Source organism: Bidens hawaiensis, unplaced genomic scaffold (assembly GCF_021521415.1).
Source record: "Bidens hawaiensis isolate Kalapana, Puna unplaced genomic scaffold, B.hawaiensis_p1.1 tig00035560_1, whole genome shotgun sequence".
Taxonomy (NCBI): domain Eukaryota; kingdom Viridiplantae; phylum Streptophyta; class Magnoliopsida; order Asterales; family Asteraceae; genus Bidens; species Bidens hawaiensis.
Window position 1 is genome coordinate 46,205 of NW_027505377.1, and position 18,173 is coordinate 64,377.

Consider the following 18,173-nt stretch of genomic DNA (forward strand, 5'->3'; position numbering starts at 1 on the left):
ACTATAAAGTTTTATACTTTTTAAAATAAATAGATGTATATATATTTTATAGTTTTAAAAATAAATATATATCTATTTTTATTTTATTAAAGAGTAAACGAGCCAAACATTCAATGAACTGTCTGAGGAAAAGTTCGTTTATTTTTGTTTATTTAACAAAGAAACGAATATGAACAAAATTTTGTGTTCATTTAGTTAAATGAATGATAATGACAGGTTTTAAGGGGTTTTATAAAACTTTTTTTCCTTTTTTATTTTCCAAATTTTGATGTATATCCCCTTATTAAAGTGTTTTAAAGTCTTTTTTATTTATTTTTACTTTTATTTTTTTAGTTACATGATTTACCATTTGATATTCACGACTTGAAAAAGTGGGTGATCATTTTTGTTTACAAGTGGGTGGTGAGACTTTACAAAGAAGAATGGAATATCAACTCAAGGTATGATGATTTTGAGCAACATCTCAATGGACAATTAGTTTAACGATAAAATACGTGACCGGGTTATTTTAATTAAAAATTTAAGTGTATATGAATTATTTATTTTCTGCTCTGAAAAATCATGTTTTCGATCTACTTATATAGTATCAAGCAATTTATGATGAATTGAGTTCTCTTTACGATTTATGTTAATGGATTTTGTGTAGAGGTTTGATAAAAAATACTTTTGGAAGTTTGTTGTGGTTGTTTTAAGTTTTAGTAATGTTAAGATGGTTAATTTGATATGCTAAGGGTGTGTTAATGTTCTGATAGTTGTTTATATGTTAAGGAAGGTTTAAAGGTCATTTAAACTTAACATGTATTCATGTTACCATGCTTGGTTAGATTGCTAATATGCTACTGTAATATATAGTGTTACTTAATGAAATGAAAAATGCAAAAATTGTTTCTAATAAGTATATGTATAATCTTTGTCATTTCATGTTTTGTCCTGAACCACCACCACATCATCAAAACTCATGAAGAATCATGAATCTCAATGAGAGATCCTCCCCGTAGTTGTCAACAGCTGCCTCCCCCTCATCTCCATCGGTGGTTTTGTTGCCACGATAACAACACCATCCCGTAGGATGTTTAGATTCTCATTCACGGCTGGTGTCTTGGATTTGCTTTTGCTTTCGCCACCGAACCTTCTTACCTTTTCGTGTCATGGTTTTTGATTGATCGGAGCGGGTAAAGGTAAGAATGTCGCGAAACACACAAAATAGCCATATGTATGATTATATTCATGTGTTTTACACTCGTGTGAATTTGGATTTATTGTTGCAGAATTTGAGGTCGAATTCGACATTGAATTTGGATTATATGTTGAAATTCATCTAAGGGGATAGAATTTCAAAAACCTTTCAAATCCATCTTATTTGAAAACTCATGTTGCCCATAAAAACAGCTTGAAGTTACAGTTGGTTTTTTTCAGGTTATATTTGGTGTCAAAAGTTAAGTTTCCGACAGGTTTGGGATGAAAAATATCATGGTAGGTGGGAGTGGAACACACTTGCCAGAATCTGATTGGATCACGAAAAGTCACGGGGAATCTCGCAAACTCACGTGTACGTGAGATTAGAAGGGCTATTTTGGGAATTTCAAATCTCACGTGCTATTTTGCATTTTCTCTCTCATGAAATGAGCTATTTTGGTAATTTGCTCTTTTATTTAATGGTTGAAACATGCTTGCAGTGATGTGTACTTTGCAAACAAAAAAGACAGGTAATTAAACGATTGAGTGCATATATATATATATATATAAGAATGATTTAAGATTAAAAAAAACGGATTAATGTGTTGCAAACAAATTCGTTTTTTTGCGTACAATGTTGCAAATGTGCCGCATCATTCCATGTCGTGTGTTCTTTTTAACTAATTCGTTCAAATCCTCAAAACACTAAACAGTTTTAGTCTATAAAGTTTCAATGTTTAACGATTTCAATCCAATTAAGCAAATAATAGGAGCTATGGCCGCTACATAGGTAGAGTGACTAGCTAGAAAGACATTATGATGATATAGAAAGTTAAACGATGATGTAAACATCATCTGTCTTACCCGAGTAACCCAAAAGGTTAAGATACCCTTAAAAGAAACATAATATATGACATGAATACTCTTGATACATGTTTTGTAAAGCCAAAGTTGCGGCTTTTGTAAAAGCATGTGGGCATTTTGGTCATTTTACAACTCTGAAGCAAGTTTATATAACTTAGAAAACAATTCAACATAAGATTTTCTTATAGAAATGTAAAGTTTTGATCTAAGTAATTATGGTTACTATTTGTATATGTGATTTATGTGACTATCTCTGAATACGAGTCGCATAGACTAATTACAGGAACAGCTGTAGGTAACAAAGTCTATATACCAAGATTCATTTGTCTCAGGTAAAGTCTGTTACGCGATGACTATTCACAAGAGTCAAGGTCAATCGCTTAACCAAATAGGCCGGTGGCAGTCACGCTAGCTAAACCACTACACAGACTTGTGAGAATACTTATATGAATACGTATATCAAAATCAAATTAATAAAATGTATATTTCCTGTCCATACCGAATATTCATATCAAACAATTCTCCCACATTTACTCTATATATCATATATGTAATATATTGGTGCTAATTAGTAAAAACATTAGACACTGACGTTGAACAGATACAGCTTAAGTACAAAGGACAGAGCCAACTGCAACACAAATATCCCAGCTACAATTAAGAACCACCTTTCACCAGCCGACGCGATGTGGTTCTTAAGGTTCTGAGCCACAAACAAAGCCGACATCAACCCTGCTACCCCTGTTATCACCCATCTGAAAATCTCCACCGGGATAATGGACAGACACTGCATTTAATCCCGGAAAACTTTATTATTGTATGTCAATATTTCAAGTTTCTTAAGTTGTACTATGTTTGGGATTAGGCCTGTAAACGAATCGAACGTTCGGTGAACTGTTCGTGAACCGCTCGGCGGGAAGTTCGTTTATGTTCGTTTATTTAATAAGCAAACGAACCTGAACAAAAAAAATTGTGTTCGTTTAATTAAACGAACGAACATGAACACGTGTTTCGTTCGTTCATTTATGTTCATGAACGTTCGTTTATGGTCGTTTATTTATGTTCATTTATGTCCGTTTATATATGTTTGTTTACATATTAATAGAAAATAATAATGGTTTTATAATTGTTCATCTGTGTTCATTTATGTCCGTTTATGTTTATTTGTGTTCATTTACATTTGTTCATATATGTTAATTTATGTTTTTTTATTTTTGTTCAGTAAGGTTCATTTTTGATCGTTTATGTTCGTGAACTTTTCGTTTAGAATTTAAACAAACGAGCATAAACGAAGAACACGGACATGATCATTTTTTAAATAAATGAGCACGAACACAAAATATGTGTTTGATTAAGTGTTCGTGTTCGTTTAAAGTTAAACGAAAGAACACAAACATGCCCTTGTTCGTGTTCGTTTGGTTCGTTTACAGGCCTATTTGGGATAGTTAGGTAAATTTCCTTTTATAGCAAAAAATCATCCCATTACACAAGTCTAAAAATTTCACCTCTAATCTAACCTAAAATAACTTAAAAAAAAAAAAGATCAGGGCCATTTTTACTAACCATAAATGTAAATGTAAACGACGCTATATAAATTCATGCATATAAATTCATGCAACTCTAAAGATAATGAAATTGGGAAACAAAATGCTTACCATTGCAGGAATGAAGATGAACAGAGAGTAACCGTATAGACAGAACAGCTGAACGAGGGTCGATGGTGCAGAGAAATACTTGAGAATTACATACAGGCATAACGGGACAATAAGAACATAGCCATAGAACACGCCACCAGACCATGTTACCAGATTGATATCATAATTCCACTCTTTGTGATGTAACTTGTGAGACAAGTATGTTGCAAATGTACCAATTGATGCTGCCACAAATATTAAGGTGGAACATATCCAGAAAGGCCCATACCTGATCACAAAAGTATATGAAGATTGTAACTTTTGTTGTTAATGAGACACAATTCAACTGCGATTTTCGGGCTTGTTTAATTAAACTATGCTTTCATAACCAATACTTGTATCTAGACTTGCTTGTAAATATATTGAATGTTCAGTGAAACGGTTGGCGTACTTTATAAGCCAACAAACATGAACAAAAGTTTTGTTTAAAAAGTTGAACGAACGAGCATGAACACAAGTCTCGTTGATTCATTTATGTTTGTTAGTTTATGTTCATTAATATATTCATTAGATATTTTAGGCCCATTACAATATAGTCTAATTTTGATAACTTTTTAAGCTCAACTCAGTGTTGCTACATTTACTTTTAATTCCTTGTAACTCGGTTGTGTTAATTCATCTATGTTCAGTTACATCAGTTCGTTTATGTTCGTGAACCATTCGTTGTACTGTTAACGAAAGTACACAAACAAATACATACAAGTTCATTTTCTTAACGAACAAACAAGAATAAGAAAACCTCGCTAGTTTAACTGTTCGTGTTCAATCATTTGTTCGATTAAAGTTTTACGAGCGAACACAAACAAGATCTATTTGTGTTTGTTTACAAGTCTACTTGTATCTGAAGGATAATCGACTTACAGGTCAGGGTTGCTAGCAGTTTTCTCATTAAAGCTCCCTCCAAAAGGCAAGACAGAATCTTTAATTCTTTCTAAAACATCGGATGTGTCAACATCAAAGTAAGGCTGGTAAGCAGCAATTGTGAACATTTTGAACCAACCAGCGCTTGATTGTGATTCAGATGAACCAGACACCGGCTTTGAAAATGTATCTACAGATATGGGATTATGGTTAATTATTGCCTCATGAAGCAAACAAAAACAAATAGAACTGAAAGAAACTTGCTATACTAGAAATACAGGCCTCAATGCTCAATGCTTAAGAATCTAGTTAGCATTAGCTGACTAAGTTAAATAGATAGTTAGTCAGTTGTACATTATTTAGTTCAAAGCAAGATGTAACATTACAGTCTGTAAGTTATAATCACAAGTTTCACACTTCATATTTAGGTTAGATTAGATATCTTATCCCAAGCACTCTATAACACAGCCTTGCATTTTAAAATATATCATCCCTATCCCTAAGTCTAAAACATAACTTAATCCAGTTCTTGTATTGCAGACGATATAGATCATTCTTTTTCTACGAATTTGGCTATAGTTCAATTTAAAGAAACCAAGACATGTTGTGCATCCCTTCTTAGTTGAGATCGCATCAAGTGGGGCGATGGGCTGCGATTCCATGATGCAAGGATAATGCACGCTAAATTGCATAATGCACAATATGCAGTCTGACGCACACATTTATGAGTTAAAAGTGAGTTTCTGCATAGGTTACTTACACCTTATGCATAGACTACTTGTACACATAGAGTAAAAGGGCTTATTTTGGTTATACATAAAACTTTTTTGGTCGTACTACGGTTTTTTTTATTAAATTATTTGTTTTAATCTCTTGTTTTTTTAGATCTTTTAAGTTAACAAGTTAAAACATTATCCATAACTAACGCCTCGCACGCATTGCACACCGGTTATCGAATCAAAACGCATCGCACATTACTTATAAACATACAAATCATTTCAAAAATCTAAAGCACTATCAATCTAACATCCTAAAAACTCGAAGGACATCATATGAATTACAACTAACTGAACTAAACGAGATCAATCAATCAATCAAGTAAAATCTAACCAAAATCAAATAACACTATCAGAGACTTAAAACACGCACCACCGGCATCACGAGGCGTTTTGATGTAATTATTTGGGTTGACGCGCACATTTATGAGTTAAAGTGAGTTTCTGCGTAGGTTACTTGCACATGTAACATAAACTAAAAACTTATTTTGGTTATACATAATTTACTTTGATCTCTTATTGTTTAATATTTAAAAGTTAACAAGCTAAAATATCATCAATAAATAATTCCGCAGTACTTTCTAATAACTAACAGCCTCACATGCATCGCGCATCGGCCGACCAAAACGCACCGCGTGCCACTTTTAAACATACAAATCGTTTCAAAACCTAACACGCTATCAATCTAACAACCTAACAAAACTCGACGAACATCATACGAATGACAACTAACTGAAGTATTAGTAAACAACATCAAACAATACCATCGGCATCACGAGGCGGTCCGGCCGAGCCGGAGATCTTCCCGTGCGGTCCAGACGGAGGAAACGCTTCGAGATTCGCATCTGCAACAAGTAATTACACAACAATTCAGCTGGAAACAATAAAATGCAGACTAAAATTAGGGTTTCAAACATTCAAACATTCAATTACCGTTAAATTTGACAGACACGTGTCCTGCAGGATCCGAAACAGCCTACAAATCAGTTAAAACAGTTAACTAGGGTTTGAATTAAGTATTAATTAAACATAATAATTATTAAAGAATATAAGAAGACTTACAGGAACAGATCCGGATACATTTTGGTTATCAATCGATGTGTAATTACCAGACATCATCTTGCTAGTGGTTTTATCGCCGTTGACCCAGCGTTGACCGTTAGCTCCGGTAGGTCGGCCGGCTAGACGGAAGAATAGATCTGTGTGAGCTTTGTTACGCCAACAGCTTTTATATATATATATATATATATATATATATATATATATATATATATATATATATATATGTATCATGTATGTATTCATGGGTCGGGTCGGGTCGGGTTTTGTTACTTTTTTTTTTAGTTTGACTCGTTTAATTTATATCGAGCTCGAACTCGGGATCGTTTATTAAGCAAGCTTACTTGTAGACTCGAGCTTGGGATCGATCAAGATCGGCTCGATCGGGCTTTTTAACGAGCCGGTCTTGAGTAAGTTGGAGTGATTTGGCTCGTTTGCATCCCTAGGTGAGACTGTGAGAGTAAGGTTAAAATTAAAGACTTGACCAACTACGGGTATTTAACCGCGAGTGCGAGCGGAAATCATGGCAACCAAGAAGCTTGCAGGTTTTTGCATTAGCAACAATACAGAGTTGTGTGTATGTTTAGTCTGAACACACGGGGAGCTTCACGACATGAGTTGCTAAGTTGACCATAACGGTTACAGTTGGTGCATTGGCGGCAGGTACGGTGTAAGGTTTGTTTGTTATTGGGATTGGGTTGATTGTTTGGGCCTGGGGTCGGGTCGGTGGAGATTTTAGTATTTGTTTGGTTTGGGCGAATTTAAAATTTAAAATACGAGTACAAATTTGATTTAAAATAATGATTACATGAAAGTACCTATCAACGTGTCATATGAATCGTGTGGGCGGTATAAAATGGAGAAAATGATTATGGGTCGAATCGTATGAGTGGTAAATCATATGGCTCATAAAATCATGGGTTAAAAACGTCTTACATTAAGCGAGTTAAAAACATCCTTAAATAAGCTAGTTGTTAAATAATTAGATATTTTTCGAATCACTTAGTCTACTTATGTTGCCAAAAGTTTAGGATTTGTCAATGCTCAGGATAATAATACTATGTGAAAGGAAGTACCATCATCATCCAACATATCTATTTGTCACATTTTACAAATAATCTTAAGATCACTTAAGAAACCACATTTCTCTAAAGAAGAGTTGGGATAATAATATAACCAAGTGAAACTTCTAAGTGGAATAAATAATAATGTTTTAATTGCAAATTGGGCCTTCAACTTCTGTTATTGACCAATTTGTCTTGTTGCATCCATTATTCCAACTTATGACACCAAACTTGTAACACTAACATTTATGTCATGTACTTTAAGTCAGTAATTGAATGACACCAACTTTTAAACTCTTTAAATTTATGCCATGCACACCATATAAGTTAGTAATTGAATTGAGCTATATATTTTTTATCTAACTATTTTCCTCTTTAACAAATATAACCATATTAAGATGCATTTTTAATGTTTGTTATGAAATTGAGAAAGATAAATTATCAAGTGATCATCAACATAAGATTGTATATATTGAGCAAAAATTATGTAAAAGCAATAACTAAATATCTTGTGTATTAAATTTGTAGATACATCAAATATCGTGTAAAAATATAAAAAGTCTAAATTATCTCAATGATTATAAATTTATCGTATTGTGAATGACTAGTAAAAAAACACACAAAAAAAACAATCATATAACTTTCACAATGTTATGTGATATATATTTCATTGGTCCAGTGAGTAGAATTACATGCAAAAACACAACCGCATATTGTCATTGTTAAGAAATATGAGCAGCAACAATGTCGGGCCCGCTCCCTCCCCTTGTTTGTTCATCTCGCCCTTCCCCTTGTCCATTTCTCTCCTCGATCCTCCTCCCCCCTCCCTCACAAAACCTAACTAGACGCCTCCCTCCTCGTCCAAAATTCCGGACTTCTCCCCTCCTCTATATTCCATTTCATCTCTCTCGTTTCTCTACCCAACTCCACGTTGAATCCAGGCGCCTCAATGCTTTAATGTAATTATATGATATGTAAACGAGTCATCATTTTATTGGGTTCATATAATTTTCAATAAAATTAATGCCAAGGTAATTTCTTTTCTTATAAATCTAAGTGATTTTACCATAAAATTAACTCTTTTATTTGTGGCTTAGTGGTAGGAACTAGGAAGGCTAGGTTATCCAGTGGAAACACAAGTTCGATCATCACTTTTATCACTTTGGATGAATACTGGCAATGAAAAACTTGTGCTTTGCCTTGCGAGGTTGTCAGCTCGAATCCCGAGCCCACCCATATTTTCATCCCATCGTATGTTACGCCAGAGAGTTCTGCTCTTGTAGAAACACAATGACTGTCAACTAACCATCGACATGGGCCCGATCAACAAAATTATCAAATTTAAAAAGTACGGAGGGCTAAATAGAAAAAAAAAAGTACCCGTTCTAAACAAAAGTTAGTTAATTTTGCTTTTTATGTAGGGTCACCCTGCAGATCCAATATATACTTCCTTCCGTGACAAGTATACTACAACTCCACACACTGACACACACATACACATATATACATATATGTATATCTATATACACAGCCTTTAAAAAGTCACAGATCATAACTACTAACTGTGTGTACGCGTGATATATACACAGACAGATCTTGTTCTTGTTAAACATCACTTCTTTACCAAATAAATAATATCTTTCTTCTTCACAACATTCAATTAGGGTTTCAGTTTCACAAACCAATCATCAAGATTCAATCTTTCTGCTAATTCTGATCTGGGAATTCAAAATCTTGAACAATGAAACAATATCAACAACCAAAGATTCACATTTGCAGGTTTTGTAAACAGGGTTTCTTGAATGGTAGACAGCTTGGTGGTCACATGAGGCGTCATTTAGCTTTGATTGCAGCCTGTAAACAACAAAATCATCAAGATAATGGTAATGGTGAAATTGGTATTGATCAAATTATCAAGAAAATTGAAGACAAAAAACAGAGTATTCATGAAAATGATGACGTCATGGTCAAGAAAAGTCAACGGATTGTGGGTGTTGACCAAGATTTTGATAAGGGTAAATTGGGTAATGGTGAAACTGAAATGGGTTTTGATTTTCTTGATGATCAAGATGATGATGATATTCAAATGATCAAGAAAGTTGAAGGTGGAAAACAGAGTATTCAAGAAAATGATGATGTCATGGTCAAGAAAAGTCAACGGATTGTGGGTGTTGACCAAGATTTTGATAAGGGTAAACTGGGTAATAATGTGTATGTGTTAAGAGAGAATCCCAAAAAGTCTTGGAGGGTTTTAAATGATAATAAAATTTTGATCAAAGATTATGTTTGTAAAAAAAGATGTGATTCAAGAAAAGAATTGGTGAAAGAGTGTGTGTGTGACAAATGTGGGAAGAGTTTTGGTTCAATGAAGGCTTTGTATGGTCATATGAGGTGTCATTCGGTTAAAAGGTCTCGACCGTTGGATCAGGATGAAGATGTGGACGATGAGGTGGCGAATCCGGTTAGGAAAAAGAGATCGTGCACAAGGTACAAGTCTCCGAAGCCTAGTAACCATTGTGATAGTTTGAGTTCTTGTGATGAAGTTCAATATGGGGCTGTTTGCTTGATGATGCTTTCTAGGGGAGTTAGGGATTTAGATGAGGTTAAAATGGTAATTTCACAACAAGCTAGTAATGTTGAGTTTGAGGTTCCTGTAGATGGGTTGATGAATAATAACAAGTCTAAAGTGGGGTTGAGAAAAGATTTGGTTTTTGAAACCGGGTCGGGTCAAGTGGATCCGGGTCGGGTCGGGTTAACGAAACCGAGGTCATGGGATCAAGATATTGTGGACATGGATGTTACTGATTTTGAAATTTCATTTGAGTTGGAAAGGAGATCAAAGGGGCATAATTGTCCAATTTGCTTGAAGGAATTTGGGTCGGTTCGGGCTTTGGGTCGGCATAAGAGGGTCCATAATAGTCATATTTCAGATGTTCATACACTTGTTAATCCAGATTATGAGTTCTTGAGAGAAGCGTATTTTTTTCTCCTTTGTTAGATCTACTAAGTTCATATTAGTTGGCTTATGTAAAGCTCTTTTTATTTATTTATAGTGGTCGATTTTGAATCTTATTACTTGATTTTACCATATTTCGACATGTTATGATCGTAAGCAAAAAAATATATATTTTGGAAAAAAAACATCATATATTTTAATTCACTTTGGGCCGCCACTGACTGTATCGGGTGCGCCACTCGGCACCAGACACATGGCGGGAGTCGGGAGAGAAACGGTGCCAAAAACCAGAGAGTTGGAACTTGGAAGCATAACTAATATGCAAAATAATTGACAAAAAAATAAATAAATAAATAAAAACTAACTTGTGCTAAACGGAACCCATCCCGATCATACCGAACCCATTTTAACCCAAACACGTCCCTACCCAACCCGAAATAAACCTTTTCTGAATCCAAACCCGCTTGACCTGACCCGTTTGTCAGACGTCTCCCCAGAAAACTATACCGTCAACTGCCACTTAACACTCATTATGACAACACAAGAGCAAAACTCTATGACATAAAATACATCAAAACAAAAACCCAGTTAACCCCAGGATCCTAGCCTTATGCCTATCTGCCATAACTAGATCTGCCATAACTAGATCTACCATAACTAGACTTCAATGTAAAAATCATTGAAATAAATTTGAAATCCATTTCATTAATAACATTTAATAATTAACCAAAAAAATAAAAATAAAAAATCATTAATAAAAAAACTAGCTTGGACAGTTGAATCATCATCATCCAGTCATCATCTGTAGAGATGTACAAACCGGTTTAAAACTCAAAACTGGTTTAGGTTAAAATTGGTTCGGTTTAGTCAGTAAAAGTCAAAGCTAGTTTATGATTGGTTTTGGTTCGGGCTGAAACCGGTTTCTTACCATGTTACCATCGATTTTGGTTCAGGTTTTGATCAGTTTGGGTTCGGGTTTTGACCGGTTTTTGCTCAGGCCGGTTTTAGTGGAGAAAAGTACAAACCGATTCTGAATCTACGTTTTTAATCGGTTCCAAACCGGTTTATACATAATCGGTTTCAAACCGGTCCGGTTCCAGTTCGATTTTCGATTCGGTTCTGTTAACCAGTTTATTTATTATTATTATTATTACTATTATTATTATTATTATTACATACATATATAGATACATACATTCATCCCAATTTCAAAACCCTAATTCTTCTTCAATCCAATGCATTCGTATGACACCAATCGAATCACCACCACGACAATTAACCATTGGATCTGATTATTATTATAATGAAGTATAGACGACCTAGGGTTTGTAATTGCTATTCACATTCATATATTCATATTAATATTCATTATGCAGCTGCACTTATCACCTAGTATGAGAAGCATAACGATATCAACGAGCAATGGATTCTTTGAGTTTATGAAGGTTAACATTGCAGCTCGTCACCGTACTCTGTTTCATGTTATGCTTGTGCTTGCGTGCTTATTGCCGTTTGTGTTTATTGTTACGGCTCTTGTTACTCTTGAAGGACACTTCAATAACTGCTACTCGTCGTTTGGTATTGTTAACTATTAACCCTAGCTCTTCATTATTATTATTATTATTATTATTATTATTATTATTATTATTATTATTGTTTAGTTATTTGCTTGATTGTTAAGTTGTTATTAACTTATTATTATTATTATTATTATTATTATTATTATTATGTTTGTAGATGTTGATTAATGCGTGTTAGTTAGGCTCTAGATGTTTAATTAGCAACCGAAATGCGAATCATATCTAATTCAGTTGTAGAATTATATAGATCAGCATTAGGTTATTTCAGAAGTAGTTAAGCTTGTTTGTTAAGTTGTTGTTATTTATTTGTTTTAAGTTGCCTATTGATTGAGTCAATGGTGTTTCTATCAGTTTTAGTTTTGAGTAGAATTTGGTTAGTTAGGTTCGAGATGTTTAATTAACAACCGAAATGCGAATCATATCTAATTCAGTTGTTGAATTATATAGATCAACATTAGCTTATGTCAGAAACAGTTAAGCTTGTTTGTTAAGCTGCTGTTATTATTATTATTATTATTATTATCATCTATTGCTTCTTGATAGATCTTAATTAATGTGTGTTAGTAGTTTAGGTTTTAGTGGTTTATGATTAGATATCTAATAGACAATTAATACAGGTCAAGAATGATAACATTAGGTTTTTTCAGAAGCAGTTAAGCTTGTTTTGAGTTACTATTATATATTATTATTGTTTATTTCCCATTGCTTCTTGATTAGTGTCTGTTAGTAATCTAGTTTTCACTAGAATTTGATTAGTTAGTTAGGTTCTAGATGGTTAATCAGCAACCGAAATGCGAATCGTATCTAATTTAGTTCTAGAATTATATAAATCAGCATTAGGTTATTTCAGAAACAGTTAAGTTTGTTTGTTAAGCTGTTATTAACTTATTATTATTAGTATTATTATTGTTTTAATGTGTTTGTAAATCTTGATTAATGTGTGTTAGTTAGGCTCTAGATGTTTAATTAGCAACCGAAATGCGAATCATATCTAATTCAGTTGTAGAATCATATACATCAACATTAGGTTATTTCAGAAACAGTTAAGCTTGTTTGTTAAGTTGTTGTTATTATTATTATTGTTGTTGTTGTTGTTATTCATTTGTTTTAAGTTGCTTATTGATCGAGTTAATGGTGTTTCTATCAGTTTTAGTTTTGAGTAGAATTTGGTTAGCTAGGGCTCAGATGTTTAATTAGCAACCGAAATGCGAATCATGTCTAATTTAGTTGTAAAATTATATAGATCAACATTAGGTTATTTCAAAAACAGTTCAAGTCTGTTGGTAAGCTGTTATTATTATTATTATTATATTGTTATTATTGTTACTGTAGTTGTTATTATTAATATTGTTATTGTTACTTATTTGTTTCAATTGCTTTTTGATTGTGTGAATGGTGTTTGTGGATCTTGATCAATGTGTATTAGTAGTTTAGGTTTTAGTGGAGTTTGATTAATTAGTTAGGTTCCAGATGTTCAATCAGCGACCGGAATGCGAATCATATATAATTCAGTTGTAGAATCATATGCTTCAACTTTAGTTTAGGTTATTGCAGAAACAGTATGAGCTTGTATGAGACATTTTTAAGTGTGTTTGTTAAGTCATGTATTGAAATTTCTTGCATCAGATGATTTGAATGGTTTGAGATGGTTGTGATTTCGATCATGGTTGGGTTGAATAGGTATTGAAACTTGATTGATGAGCTATTGTAGTTTGAATATTTTGTGACATATGGTCTTGCTACGTTGAACACTATCTGCGTATTTAGTTTTTCTAGACGTCTAACTTCTCATGTTTCGTTTACTGGCTCTTTTTATATTGAAAGGCTTTTGAAATTTCAGTTGATTAACAAAACACTTGTTTCTATAAGGAAACCATTTTTGCACTTTACGTGCTTATTGGGAGGACAAAACGACCATCAAACTTAACACATGTGTATGTCTAGTTCACTATTTCAGCTTATAAGTGATATATTTACTTTTCTTGTTAGGTAAATAGTATACGCCTCTCATTGTTTTCTGCCTTTCTTGTTATTTTCTTTGACTCTGAAAATTGCCAAAAAGATGTCTGAAAATTGCCCAAATGATGTGGGATGAAAATTGAAATGTCTTTTGATTTGGTAACATTCTTAGTATTTTTCTTTTCTAATGCTTGTTAATCTTGATTATTTTTTTAAAGGCATTGTATGGATGTTATATATATATTTTTCCTTTAGTTTTTGTTAATTGTTAAAGCACATTCTTCTCAATAGCTATTTATATAATGCTTCAGATTGTTTAGGTAGGCGCTTGGGACCAAAGCTTCTTGGGAGGGGTGAAGACTCAGGGGTAAACCTTCTACACACAATATCTTCCATCATATATATTCGTTTAAGACTCTTTATATCTGATAACTTGAAACTTTTTATATTGGTCAAAACAGAGGCTTGTTAACGAACTTTACAAGACCCTTAATCAAGTGAACTCTGTAGAAGTCCCAAATGACTTAAAGCTCCCTGAAAACTTTACACAGCTTGTCACCGAAATGAGAGAGAACAAATATGATGCAAATGAATTTGCTGTTATATTGAAAGGAATGGTATGTATACTCACCAAATAACCCTTAATATTGGAATTATTTCTTTATTGATCTTATTTTTTTAATTGAAATTGACAGATGGAAAGATCTGAAAAGGAGATCAGAGAATCTAAATTTGCAGAATTAATGAACAAACACTTTGCAGCAAGTTCTGTTCCAAAAGGCATCCATTGTCTCTCTTTGAGGTTGACTGATGAATACTCTTCCAATGCACATGCGCGCAGACAATTACCATCACCCGGATTACTTCCGGTTCTTTCAGACAATTCATGCTATCACTTCATCTTGTCAACCGACAACATCTTAGCAGCTTCAGTTGTTGTCACTTCAGCAGTCCAGTCATCACTAAAACCTGACAAAATCGTCTTCCATGTGATAACCGACAAGAAAACATACGCAGGCATGCACTCATGGTTCGCTTTAAATCCTAATTCCCCTGCAATCATTGAAGTCAAAGGTATTCATCAGTTTGACTGGTTGACCCGAGACAATGTTCCGGTTCTTGAAGCTGTCGAAAATCATTATGGAGTTAGAAATCATTATCATGGTAATCATTTAGCAGGAGCTAATCTTAGTGATACAACTCCAAGAACATTTGCCTCAAAATTACAATCTAGAAGCCCTAAATACATATCGTTGCTGAATCATATTCGCATATATTTGCCAGAGGTAATCAGAATTAGACGGTACACATGCGTTTCCACTTTAGATCCATTTCTTAAGCTAAATTTTGTGTTTCATATAAACTTAAGTGGGCCCGTTTTCTTTTGGTTTATTTTGATCAGCTCTTTCCAAATCTTGATAAAGTGGTTTTTTTGGATGATGATATTGTGATTCAACGCGATCTATCGCCACTTTGGGAAATTGACCTTGGTGGAAAAGTCAACGGCGCAGTTGAAACGTGCAAAGGTGATGACACGTGGGTGATGTCTAAACGTTTCAGAACCTACTTCAACTTTTCTCACCCGTTAATATCCAAAAATTTGGATCCAAACGAATGCGCATGGGCTTATGGGATGAATATATTCGACTTGCGCGCGTGGAGACGAACTAATATCAGAGAAACGTATCACACATGGCTGAAAGAGGTTATATTCTTATTTTCTTCATTGTATTTAAATCACAAATGTACCATCTTTGACCATTTTAAAGATTTGACTTGTTATTCTTTGTGCAGAACTTAAAGTCAAATTTGACTTTATGGAGGCTGGGTACCCTACCCCCAGCACTTATCGCATTCAGGGGTCATGTTTGGCCCATTGACCCTTCTTGGCACATGCTCGGGTTGGGCTACCAAAACAACACAAATGTTGAGAATGTAAAGAAAGCGGCTGTAATCCACTACAACGGTCAGTCAAAACCGTGGTTAGAGATAGGGTTTGACCATCTTCGCCCTTTTTGGTCAAAATACGTGAACTACACCAATGATTTTGTCAAAAATTGTCACATATTGGAGTAATTGTTACAAGAAGACGGGCCATTTTGTCATTAACGGCTCGATCGGCTGCACTCATTCTTTCGGTCTGTTACACAACCGTGCTATTGTTACAACAGTTAGGATATGATCATATGATACAGCATAAAGTTTTTTAAATACATAATCGTGTCGATTATAGCTTTGAAACTATTTTGTTATAGAACCCTTTTAGCCGGGAACTTCATTATTAGGTTATATGTCGGGTGATTGTCGTGTACGAAGATACATTCTTAAAATGTGCAGTAAATTCTTTTTGATCAAATATACAGTCATTGAAAGTTGTTTTTTTCTTGTTAGTGTTATTTATTTATAAATTGTTTTTATAATAATAATAATAATAATATTAATAATAATAATGAATGTATTATTTGTTTGGAATCTGGTAAGTTGGGTATGACAAGAGAGCCACTATATTAGTAGGATCTTATGTTAGTGGTTGGGAAGTATTTATCTTTAAAAATAATAAAAATGCAATATTATAGGGTTTAATATCTTTTTAAGTGAAAATGGTTAATAGTTTATTAATAATTAATTAATTATTTATTGCAGTTTGTACATGTTGGTGCAATAATGTGAGGGAATCAACTTTTATTTCCCAATTAAAAACATTAATATAATTAAGATTACTTGTTTGTGCTAAAAGAATTGATTTCACATGCAAAAGGTGAGGATTGGCATTAATCATGCTGGTTTATAATTATTGGATGTCATAATCACTAGATTAATATACAATTAAAATGTTATAACATGTATTAGTATACTACATGCTTCACAGCTTTTCATATTTTATTATCTAAACAAAAAAGTTGTGCGCCTAATGTATAACAGTTTGTCCAAGTTGTCAAGATCTAATGCATGAACGGACTATGTGAATATAACGGCGCATCTAAGACCATCTATAGCTTAACGAACGTCGAACATATACCTTTGTCGTAAAATACACGCACCGCATCCTGCATCATTTATTCGTTTCTCACATAATAGTCATTCTAATAAACCGGAACAGTCTTTTTAGTTAGAAAAATATCTGTTTAATTTTTGACAATTTGATGATATATTATAAACGGAGAATAAAAGAGGATTTTTTTTCTTCTTAAGGAAACAATATTTTCATATGTATTTCCAAATAGTAAGAATTATTATTACCTAATAATAAGAATTATTATTATTATTGTTATTATTATTATTATTATTATTATTTGTTAGCAAGGTAAGGTTTCTTTGTCTTGTATATATTATTAATAATCTATTTTATTCACTTTTGATAAAAATAAAAATTTAGATTTATTCAAACAAAAAGCAAAATAATTTTCCACATCACACACCATTATTTTATTTGACCAAACATTAATAACATTGCGTTATTATTTGGGAATATGATTGCATTTGAACACCAAGATCAATCAATCAATCATACCCAGTAAAATCCCACCGACAGCAGAGCTATAGGTAGGGTCTGGGGAGGGTGGGATGTAGGCACACCGTACCTCTATCCAAAGGAATAAAGATGTGGCTTCCAGAGAGACCCTCGGCTCTAAGAACATGTGTATGAAGCAAAAAAAAGGAAATCAAAGTTTAACAGTTATATAAAAAAACTACTACTAATTATAATAATATTAATAATAAGGTCACAGTTTAACCGCAATATAAAAGCTAATAATAATAATAATAATAAAATATGTAAGAGAAATACCATTATGGTATGTGACCTAAATAAGTTAAGTCTAAGCCCTAAGGTATTCAATTCTCTCTAAAAATCCTTAACTTTAATTCTACTCCACGAATTCCTATCCTCAACCATGTCCTCGGAAAGGTTTAGGTCTATCAAATCATGCTTAATCCTCTCATCCCAAGTCAATTTCGGTCGTCCTCTACCCCTCCTCCCCTCTATAGTAATGTTTTCTACGGATCTAACAGGATTCGTCGTCTGTCTTCTCTTTACATGTCCAAACCATCTCAATCTCCACTCTCTTATCTTGTCTGCTATGTTCGCCACCCCTAATCTCTCGCGAAGCACAACGTTTCTTATTCTGTCTAGCCTTGTGTGCCCACACATCCAACGTAGCATTCTCATTTCTGCTACCTCCATC

At 33.5% G+C, this 18,173-nt stretch overlaps 2 protein-coding genes across 3 annotated transcripts; one reads left to right on the plus strand and one right to left on the minus strand.

The window, feature by feature from the left end:
• Positions 1-2,495: 2,495 nt before the first annotated feature.
• On the minus strand, positions 2,496-6,567 carry LOC143612805 (uncharacterized). Its single transcript, XM_077086706.1, has 6 exons — positions 6,434-6,567; positions 6,305-6,347; positions 6,136-6,216; positions 4,596-4,785; positions 3,696-3,963; positions 2,496-2,827 (listed from the first exon to the last, which is right to left on the minus strand). Exons 1-6 carry the CDS (start codon positions 6,488-6,490, stop codon positions 2,621-2,623), a joined length of 846 nt encoding a protein of 281 aa, XP_076942821.1. The 5' UTR covers positions 6,491-6,567; the 3' UTR covers positions 2,496-2,620.
• A 5,112-nt stretch (positions 6,568-11,679) lies between these two features.
• On the plus strand, positions 11,680-16,320 carry LOC143612802 (putative galacturonosyltransferase 13). 2 transcript variants are annotated; one of them, XM_077086702.1, is made up of 6 exons: positions 11,680-12,028; positions 14,301-14,356; positions 14,451-14,606; positions 14,685-15,275; positions 15,392-15,694; positions 15,784-16,320. In XM_077086702.1, the coding sequence occupies exons 1-6, from the start codon at positions 11,821-11,823 to the stop codon at positions 16,063-16,065; spliced, it is 1,596 nt and encodes a 531-aa protein (XP_076942817.1). In that variant the 5' UTR covers positions 11,680-11,820; the 3' UTR covers positions 16,066-16,320. The 2 variants fall into 2 exon arrangements, with proteins under 2 accessions (XP_076942817.1, XP_076942818.1); XM_077086703.1 differs by having other exon boundaries at positions 14,310-14,356.
• The last annotated feature ends 1,853 nt before the right edge of the window (positions 16,321-18,173 follow it).

Bases quoted from the DNA above. Each gene is read 5' to 3' on its own strand.
- LOC143612805 (XM_077086706.1), bottom strand. From the start codon at position 6,490: ATGATGTCTGGTAATTACACATCGATTGATAACCAAAATGTATCCGGA. The intron at 6,348-6,433 runs GTAAGTCTTCTT...ACTGATTTGTAG, and splicing joins ATGTATCCGGATCTGTTCCT to GCTGTTTCGGATCCTGCAGG. The intron at 4,786-6,135 runs GTATTGTTTGAT...CCATATCTGTAG, and splicing joins ACCGCCTCGTGATGCCGATG to ATACATTTTCAAAGCCGGTG.
- LOC143612802 (XM_077086702.1), top strand. From the start codon at position 11,821: ATGCAGCTGCACTTATCACCTAGTATGAGAAGCATAACGATATCAACG. The intron at 12,029-14,300 runs GTATTGTTAACT...ATAATGCTTCAG, and splicing joins TAACTGCTACTCGTCGTTTG to ATTGTTTAGGTAGGCGCTTG. The intron at 14,357-14,450 runs GTAAACCTTCTA...TGGTCAAAACAG, and splicing joins GGAGGGGTGAAGACTCAGGG to AGGCTTGTTAACGAACTTTA.